At 43.3% G+C, this 10,519-nt stretch overlaps 1 protein-coding gene across 1 annotated transcript in view; it reads right to left on the minus strand.

Annotated features, from left to right (window-relative positions):
- Window positions 1-5,735: 5,735 nt before the first annotated feature.
- The window catches only part of cpvl (carboxypeptidase vitellogenic like), a 21,033-nt gene continuing 16,249 nt past the window's right edge, over window positions 5,736-10,519 (minus strand). The window contains exons 11-13 of the mRNA XM_083760689.1: window positions 10,294-10,467; window positions 8,667-8,849; window positions 5,736-6,255 (exon numbers count right to left, since the gene is read on the minus strand). Coding sequence (XP_083616815.1) covers window positions 6,157-6,255; window positions 8,667-8,849; window positions 10,294-10,467 — 456 coding nt within the window. The 3' untranslated portion in view covers window positions 5,736-6,156. The remainder of the gene's footprint in view (window positions 6,256-8,666; window positions 8,850-10,293; window positions 10,468-10,519) is intronic.

The following is a 10,519-nucleotide window of genomic DNA, read 5'->3' on the forward strand; positions in this document are numbered from 1 at the left end:
CAGCGTGTACCAGGGACTGGAGCACTGTGTTTTTAATAGTGAAACAGTAAAGATAATGCTCAGTGTGTTTCATTTTAAACTCTTAGAGGTGTACAAAAAAACCAAACGCGGACCCGTCGGCGTCCAACGCTATACGGGTCGAGGGTCTCTGACTGTATAACACACTGTTTTTACTGTGTACAGTATAGGAGGCGTGAAGACGCCATGCTGACTATGCACTTTTGTCCTCTGTCTGTCTGTCTGTCGCAGCAGAGGGTAAAAAAAATAGCCATATTATTATCAAGGCCTGAGGAATTCTCAGCGATGTCCAACCCTATCAGCCCCCCCAATCCCCCCCTCCATTTTCCTGTTCGGACACCAGCGAGACACAGTCTGTCTGTCTGTCTGTCTGTCTGTCTGTCTGTCTGTCTGTCTGTCTGTCTGTCTCTGGCTTCAGCTTTAAATCTATACTTTTGTATTAGCACATCGTCCCCCCCCCACCCCTTTCTTTTTTAAAGCTAACGGAATCCAAAGTTTCAGTTTTGTCAGTGGCAAAGGTATAGCTTCCATCATGTGTGAATGAGAGAAACGCTGTGTTTCTTTGAATGCTTTGATCCCCATCATGGTTTTTTGTCCATTTCTGTGTGGTGTACGTGTGTGTGTGGACAGTACCGAGAGAATGCTAAATGTACCTTATTCTCTCTTACAAAGGGCTTTCTTAATTATTACCACCCTGTTAAAAAAAAAAAAAAAAAAAAAGAAGCTAAAACTTGCCTTGTTTTTCAGTTTTTCGGTTGTTGTCAATGTGTTATTGTCGGACCATTCCAATTGAACCTCCTGCAAAGCTATATGGACCTCAAAGTACCTTCGACTGGAATCACTGGGAGGAGTTTACCGTTTTTTTTTTAGACTTTAGGCCCGATGTGTACGAAGGTGTTGCACGGCGTACGTAGCATACGTTTGGCATTTATAGACAGGACGTTTCGTTTGATCAGTTGGACCTAATAGTTTGTCCTTTTTGTCTGCTGTACGGGGGCAGACGTTCAGGATGGGTGAGAGTGTGTGCACAGTACGAGTGTGTTCCGTGTGTGGGTTTTGCATGAGAGGGAGAGAGAACAATTCCTACAAGTTGATGACATTATAATTGTATCATTTTAAATATAAAAAAAAAAAAAAACTATAAATATTGCATAGAATGTCATTAATTCTGTAATCTTGTACATGTAAATGCAACCACCTTTCTTTGAGAAGGGAGTAAATGTGTGGTACATGTTTTTTGTAAATAATGTTTGCATAGCACTCGCTGCCTTTCATATCCTACAGTATATGTCGAGGCTCATTTCAGCGCTTACATTTTCATTGTCATTTTGTTTATGTGTAATGATTGAATCGATGAAACCATTTTAGCCTGCATAACTTTGTACATTTTGTGTGTGTGTGTGTGTGTGTGTGTGTGTCTTTTAATGGTATTGTCTCCATTTTGTCTCTTTTTTTGCATTTGTACAGATGTTAAATATCACTGCAGCTACATTATGGTATGAAAATAAAGCACTTGTTCTGTAACATAATACAAGCTGCCTCACATGATTCCATGGCCAAGCCTTTGGACTTCTAACCATGAAACACCATGAGAGACAAACAGAATTGGAAAGACTTACCTGTTAACCAATTCTGACCTGAGATCAGATTCTACAAATGTCTTCTACATCCTGACAGTTTTCTGAAAAAGACATGTTTCTATGTCTGGTTCTTCGATTTTTCAAAAATATCAGACCTACAAGCTCGTAGCGCGCCACTCGGTGGCGCCACTCGGTGGCGCGCTATGAGCTTGTAGATCTGCTATTTTTCAATAGCAAAAGCATAACACCAAAAGGGGTTCCCACCCCAAAATGGGTTCAATGGATGACAAACTTTTTAGCTCAAGACTCAAAAGAGAAAAATAGATGTTTGACCAACTACTTTCACCACTTCTTAAACTTATTTAATTTTTTATTTAAATTAGATTATTTCATTTTATTTTAAATGGAGAAGGAAAAAGGAACAACCACACACTTGTTTCTAGAGCTCCATACACTTACTTTATTTAATTGGCAAAAGGCCACAACGTTGTCGACCACTATATAGGTCTTCATCAGGCAAAAAATATTTATCATGAAAAATGTTCAAAAGCTCTTGTGGAGCTTTTATAAGACCACACCTTCAAGCAATAAATCTGTTTGGTGGTCCGTTGTTGCGCAGCATCTGTTGGTGACGGTGTCTGTCCAAAGAATATTGGGGAATGCACATTGCACAACGGACCCCCTGGGCACACATACACTGTTTCCACACCTAAGCGCAAAACGGCCCACAGCTGCGGACAGAAGAAGCTGTGCGCAGCTTCTTTTTCCGAGTTTCTAGACAGCTGGTGGATGGAAATTAAGCTCCACCTTCGCGGACGACTGACGCGGAGGAGAGCGTTTCCGGGAATCTGGCCGTCGCACAAGTCGTCCGCGGAAGTGGAGCTTCTTTTCCATCCACCAGCTGTCTAAAAACCCGGAAAAAGAAGCTGCGCACAGCCGAGAACGTGCGCGGCTCTTTAGTAAGTCTGGCAGCCCCTCTTAGCGGACAGCCGCGGACAGAAGAAGCTGTCTTTTACATCATCTCCAAGTTTTTAGACAGCTGGTGGATGGAAAAGAAGCTCCACCTCCACGGCTGACTGCCGCGACGGACAAATTCCCGGAAACGCTCTCCTTCTTTTCCATCCACCAGCTGTCTAAAAACTCGGAAATGACGTAAAAGACAACTTCTTCTGTCCACAGCTGTCCGCTAAGGTGTGCCCAGGGGGGGAGGAAAAGCGGGAGAATGGGTTGTTGGTGGTGGTGGCCTGAGAGGAGGATCGAGATAAGGGAGGAGTTGTTATCAGAAACGTCTGATTAGTGATTAGAATCAGGTGAGTTTGGGAGGAGTTGATGTCAGGCAGGTTGGAGATTACGGTGGGGATCAGATTATGTGGTCTTCCCTCCTGAATGTACATTGTTCATTTAACGAGGCCTTGATTGTATAGACATGAGCGAAAACCATGCTTTCATCAAAAAATATATATAGTAACGACGTACTATATAAATAGAATGTTATTTTTCATGGTTTTCACCAAAATGTCGAAATATAGAAATCATGAAAAACTACATAAATACTATATTACATACTGTATGTCTTTCATGGTTTTCGACAACATACTATAGTAGGCTAATAAGGCTATATCGTTTTTCATGGTTTGACCATAAAAACATCCTACGACAGTATGTTGTTTTGCACGCTGTTACGTTCCACATAGTTTTGCTTTTGTCGTCTGGGAGGATTTCTATGTAATTCCCCCCGTCTCTCCTTCCCCTGTATCATTCTCTGCAGCTCTGAAATCATCTCATCTTCTGTCAATCAACCCATTTCCTGACTCCACCTTCATCCAATCACAACCATCTGCTGTCTATAAAACTCTGGGTCCCACCACCGTCCTCAGCTCATTGTCTATCAACCAGTTCATGCGTTTGTAGCCCTGTCCTTTTGTAGCCTTGTTTTGTCTCCCATGTTGATTTCCCAGAGCAAACTTTATCCTTAGTGTATGTTCTCCTACTTATGTAAATTCCCTGGAGGCCAAGGAAGAACCTCTGCCCCGAATCTTTCGCCTCGGCCTGTTAAAGAGCCACCAGGAGGCCAGTTTTTGCAAAACATTTTTTATACTAGCCTACAGATTTCCTACAGATTTCATCCAAAACTCACGCAAATCGGTTATTATCTCTATGGTCATGTGATAATGACATACGTTATGTATCTGTTTGATCTTTGGCCACAGCCAGGCCATGCAGAGAAGTGGTCTGTTTTGAACAAAACGCCACAAATCATAAATGCAATTGCCCATTTGCAGACCGCAGCCATGTTTCCATCAGAGTTTAAGCACTCGTTTTCAGTAAAGCAATGTCCTGCTGCCTCCTGCATTATGTGCTAATTCAAAACAGGTGGTACACACAGGCATTTGAGTGATATCTAACGAGCACTTCCAAACTCCAGCACACAAAAATTATCACCTACAAGGACACAAAGTAGCTCATAACATGTATACAGTGGATTTTTATGAAACAAACACTTTGAGGATAGAAAGAGAACAATTCAAGCTTTCCGTACAGCTGCAATGTTGGTGAGTTGGACGTTGTTTAATACGATCAGATAGGACTTTTCTGTTGGGATGAATGGGCTGCCAATGGAAGTTGCACCTAGGTAGCACCTTGCCATTAACTTATATGGTAAGATAGCCGCGGTCTGCATATATGGAGAATTGCAGTGAAACTTTGCATGCACAGTCCCACTTAGCCTGGCTAATAAGCCAGACTAATATCACACTCGTGTGGTCCGGCAGGCCATTTTTTTTGTTGCTATTAGCCAGGCTAAGTCCCACTAGGCCAAGGAGGACATATCACTCTACATTTTTCAAATCGGTCTCATCATAGTGGTGCTATGAAAGGTCATTCACGGTTTCCATATGTGTTCATATCAATGATCTGGCTTGTTGTGAGTGCATGACCTTGAACCATAATTGCTCATTAAATAGTTAAACGCTTAAAAGGCCTAGAATGCTCATTAAATATTAAAATGTCTAGACAGTGTAATAGTCGTCTGTTGAAAGAACAGAGTGGCTACCTTGGTTGGTGCGCAAACATCCTTAGGGTGTTTTTTTTTCTCCAAAATACCCAACACCACTATAGCCAATTTCATTGCAGTGCATTTACTGTATGTGCAGATCTATTGACAGATTTTTGGTCCCAATGATGGAGCTTATTTTAGTGCATATATGGAGACTAGGTTGGCGGAGGGTGTGTAGAGCCCAGGATCACATTAGATAATTGACACAGGGGTGAAAAATGGGTTACAAAATCGTGGGATAAAAAAAAAAACACCACCCGTTCAGAATGGTTTAAATCCTTGACCTGCAGCATTAGTCTAATACCTAGTCCAGGAATTGTCAGTTATGTTGAGGAAAATACATGAATATTGACTGAAATGATAGTAAACCAGACTGGTGGGCCGGCCTACTTGGGAACGATGCAAGTTGGGAATGCATGCATGCTCCCATTGGCTGGTTATGTAATACCCGTTGTACTCTTCTGCCCCCTCCCTTTTATGCCCACATTTGAGATGGGGCCAGGTCCACAGCCAAATACAGATAATTCTGGTGGTCCTTGACATGAAAAAGGTTGAACACCACTGACATAGCAACATAGGTTTTTCAGAAAACCTTTAGGATTTAAAATACTTTTTTTTTTTTAATAGAACTCAGTCCAAAAATGGGACCAATGACGCACCAACGTCCTCATTTCCCCAAATGCACAGAATGACAGCTCAGGAATGATTGCATGCCCATCCAGCAGTTTGTTTAATTAAGCCTAAACCACACCAAAGGGTTGGGTCGGGACATTGTTTTTAAAGGTACCTTAAAAACCGTTTTGTCCCAACCCGACCCTTTGGTGTGGTTTGGGGCTTAAATTTGCGTCATCGCGATTCTTGTTAAAGTAGGTTCGGAACAGAGCTATTTACACAGTGGCCGTTTAGACTAGAGGAACCGCTTCTGTATGTACAAGTGAACATGCACGCTAATGTGATGCAAAGAGCCCTTCAGGTATTAGCCCATTGCTCTGGGAGTTCCTTCACGTTCCGTCCAACAGTCTGCTTTAACTGCAATGATTTATGACACAATATTGATATTCAATGCCACTACCGTCGTGTGCTTTTTCAATTTATTTTATTGACTTTTCCACGTAATCGTAACCTTTCCATCAAAAAAAATATATTCATCCTATGCAATAGTATACAGTATGTCACACAATAAAACGATATATACGACGAAAGACCCAAGAATTGATTGGGGGTAATTTTTTGCAAGACGTAATCTGAAACTTTCATTTTGCTAGTGCATCACAGAGCGGTTTATACATTCAGCGTTGGTTGCTTCTTTTAATTCGAGGGAATCTGAGAACGCGTTATGCATTATTACGGTGAACAGATTATTACAAGTAAATCAACAGTCTTTCAAATCAAAGTTGCTCGCAGTCAGCTGAACACAACACATGGCTTGTTAGGAGAGAAGGCCCAAATCAACTGAGTTCCACTTCCAGTCCAAATAAAACGAAAGGCCTCGTTAGTGTCAGATCAGCTGAAGCCTTGCGTCGACAGAAATCTGTCCATCATGTCGAAGGACCTCTCTGGTTGGTCGTAAGGCAGAATGTGCCCGCCTCCTCGAATGATTACCTTGCACGATAAGACAAGACACAGAATTATGGTCGAGTGAGTGACGTATCAAGGTGGTCGACAAAAGCAACTTCAATATGGTCCATTTTATTTGTATTGAAATATAACACAATTCGGATGTGAAATGAGTTTTGGCGCCTTGAGATCTGTTAAAAGTGTTATCTTACGAATGCCCATTCATTGCTTTTAATGATTACTTTGCATTTAAATGTAATGTATATTACATATACAAAATATAAGGGGAAGCAAGCAAGCCTCCCACTGTACATGCTAAGGTAGAAGGGCCCTAGAATAGAGTTGTATGTCATACTAATCTTAAGGCGTGGTGTTAGTAAGCACATTAACCTTTAACTTAAGGACGATTAAGTATATAGGGCCTAAGTGGTTAATTAGCATTCCGTCTCTCGCCAAATGGTTGACATTGTGAGCAGAGGCGAATTAAGGTCACATAAAAAAATATATATCTGTTCACATTTATCATACTGTACATAAGTAGTAGCTAAATAAGTTCCCATGTTTATTTCCAATTTTCAGTAATTTTACCTCTACTCCACTACATTTCAGAGGCAAACATTGCTCCACAGTTCCACTACAATCATTTGAAAACCTTAGGCATTAGTTACTTTGTAGATTTTGATTATTACTACAAAACGTACATTAAAGGTATTATGACATGATTTATAACATAATTTTATAAACATTAAAAGTCTTGGCCATGGTCCTTCAAACGTGTCTAAAAAGTTTGAACACTCAACTCCACTCCAGTATTTCTTGAAAGGGGTTTTTGTGCATGTGTAAATTTCATCCTGAGAAGCCATGGAAAAACACATTATTTTAGCCTGTAGATGTCGGTAATTCCCCCTTTCCTGTCAACCCAAGATGCGCTACTTTGACAAATTGGTAGGAACGTCATCGTCAAAAATAAAAGAGTCATCTAGGCCAGTTGGTATCCAGTGTAAGGACTTGTGTTGATTGACACAGCCAACAACAGAGCAGATTGATTTTTCTCTAGAAGCCATAGTAAGTATTACAAAGAAACAAAGTCGCGATCACAATGAGGAAGTGGAGAAGAGAGGGTAGGCACTAGGCAGGGAGCAGAGTGGAGGGGGCGGAGGTTTAGCGGAGATCTACGTATATCTCTGCCGTCCAACCAGATGAGACATTTTTGCATAATTATTCACAAAAGTCCAGACAGCAGAGAATACACTGAATGTTCAAACTTCGTTTTTTTTTGGTGAAATTGATGTCAAGAAAAGCCAAAAAAGCCAAAAAATCTACAAAAATGTGTTTTAAATGTCACAATCCCTTTAATCAATTCAGCCCCATATGCATTTCAGCCATTGCCATTTTCAAAAGATTTTTTTTTTTTTAAGTCATTATGCTTTTTTTAAAGCATAATGACTATTATACCAGTAATGCCAAGTACGAGGCATTGGGCACCATTTCCATAGTCTTTATTTGGTATGACTCAGGGACTCTGGTGGAGGTGGAACCACCTCCTCCCAGTCCCAAGGTACAGTAGACAGTACACTAACCACAAGGCCACTGGTCGCAAGGCGTACGCACAAGACACTGTGTAACAGTGTCTACAGTACCGTTACAGTGTCTACAGTAGGGCAACACGCCGAGGGGTGGGGGGGGGGGGCAACAAGATGTGCCAAAAAGTGCCAACCAAGCCAATCTTCATAATAATATTTTTAACACTTTATAGAGGGTATGTGGCGCATGCATAAAGTGAATGGCAGATCGAGTGACCAAAGTGAGTGACAAAGTAAATTTAAAGTTGTTTAAAGTAATTTAACCCATTTTGACCTGAGATCAGATTCTATAAATGTCTTCTACATCCTGACAGTTTTATGAAAAAGCTATGTTTCTATGTCGGTCCTTCGAATTTTCAAAAATAGCAGATGTGTGTACACGTCCCAGCACATTTTCAATGATCTCAAACGACAGAAGAATATTCTGAATATTATTATTATATATATTTTAGTTGGCCTCCAAGGCACCCAGAGCTTCTATTTTTTAGGAATCCCGGCGCAGATTGTGTTAATGCAATCAAATAGGACTTTTCCGTTTGGATGTATATGGGCTGTCGAGGCCAGAAAGTAGTTTTTGCCACTAGTAGGCGACGGCGTTCCCGCATAACTTCCGGGTATGATGATGATGTCACGCGCATACCCGCTATAACGAGCGCCCAGGTGTGCGTCCTCGAGCTGCATCTCTTCCCCAGTGTTATTTTAGCACCAACATTAGGACAAATTAAAGTTGTCAGAAGCAGCTGATCTGCATGAGGAAACGCAGCGCTCTCGTCGGGGAGCATACTATTCTGCAATCCCAATATATACACAAACACAATACAATAATGTTTAACAGGAATATCCCATGATCCTGCCTATACTCGTCTCCCTCACCTGGTAGAACTCTCCCACTTGTCGGACGTATCCCGCCACCTCCGTGTCGGTGGGCTGGACCTTCCAGTGGAAGCGAGGGGCCTGCTTGTACTCGGCCGCGCCCGTCCAGTTGACCGTGGGCAGGAACCGCTCGGTCAGAGGGGCCGCCACGATGACGTCCAGCTGACCGCTGTAGATCAACACCTGGAGAAATGGACGCCCGACGAGAGGGAAGAGAATGTGTTTGTGAGAGGGGGGGATGACTGCAGTCACACCTGGCCTGAGTCAAACTAGAACTGCACTCAGAGCTGGGTGTGGCTGCACACCTGTTGTGTATCATGGACTTGATCAAGGCACAACAGGTTAAATCAGTCATCTCCACAAACACTCGTTAAGATAGCCTCTGTCCGGATAGTGGGGAGATCACCTCTCCTGTGTAATGTGATATTATTGTATACAATTCCCTGCACATGAAGCAATAAAGCTACAATTCAAGGAAGCTGCCCGGTGTCGTGTCCTTCTGTACCCTGGGTTGTGACTAGCTTTGTCACAGTGTTATACAACCATATTATCATAGTCTTGTTGCATTGCATAATTGTGTTGCAATCGTTAGCAATTATATTGAGTCTTGACTTGGTTCAACTAAAAGTAAATATACACAGGAGTACACCCCCCCCCCCCCCCTCCGAGCGTGATGGACTGGACACATCACAGACAGAAGGTAAAGCCTATGCCTTTACTTGTTCCCCCGGGGAAAAGCGGTAAAATATGTCAGATGAGGTTTATAAAACCTCTCGTATCTGTAAAGAAACCATTTATCATAGGCAGATTGAATAGCCAGATCGATACGGTCGTGAGTCACCGCAGTTGGGGGCAGCCATGTTTGTTGTCAGACGACGTCGAGTGACGGGGCTGATGGCCAATCAGCTGCTGTGATCAGATTTCCGAACGACACTAACGCCGCCGTAGGCGAAGTCACCAGACCTGAATCGCTAGAACATATATTTTCTTAATGGGCGTGGCTAGCGATTCAGGGCTGGAGTCAGGCTAGTGGACAGTCACATGGACAGTCACATGGGGCTAGTGGACAGTCACATGGACTGTCACATGGGGCTAGTGGACAGTCACATGGACAGTCACATGGGGCTAGTGGACAGTCACATGGGGCTAGTGGACAGTCACATGGGGCTAGTGGACAGTCACATGGGGCTAGTGGACAGTCACATGGGGCTAGTGGACAGTCACATGGACAGTCACATGGGGCTAGTGGACAGTCACATGGACTGTCACATGGGGCTAGTGGACAGTCACATGGACAGTCACATGGGGCTAGTGGACAGTCACATGGGGCTAGTGGACAGTCACATGGACAGTCACATGGGGCTAGTGGACAGTCACATGGGGCTAGTGGACAGTCACATGGGGCTAGTGGACAGTCACATGGGGCTAGTGGACAGTCACATGGGGCTAGTGGACGGTCACATGGACAGTCACATGGGGCTAGTGGACAGTCACATGGACAGTCACATGGGGCTAGTGGACAGTCACATGGGGCTAGTGGACAGTCACATGGACAGTCACATGGGGCTAGTGGACAGTCACATGGGGCTAGTGGTGACCGGGAGGCGTAGGGAGGAGGGAGCCTCACCCTGTAGTTGTCCATCAGCTCCCCCAGCCAGGGTTTAATGCTCTTCATCACATCCTGAACCAGGTGTTTCTCCACCTCGGAGCCGTCGTTAAACGTCAGGTTCCCCACATGCATGGAACGCCTCACCTCTGCCAGAGTCACAAACTGGGAGAAGTAGAACTGGTCCTCGGGCTCCTGTGGAAGGAATCATCGTCATCATCATGGGAATTACTTTCATACATATAAA

The sequence above is a fragment of the Protomyctophum parallelum genome (assembly GCF_964188405.1).
Source record: "Protomyctophum parallelum genome assembly, chromosome: 3".
In the NCBI taxonomy this organism is placed as follows: domain Eukaryota; kingdom Metazoa; phylum Chordata; class Actinopteri; order Myctophiformes; family Myctophidae; genus Protomyctophum; species Protomyctophum parallelum.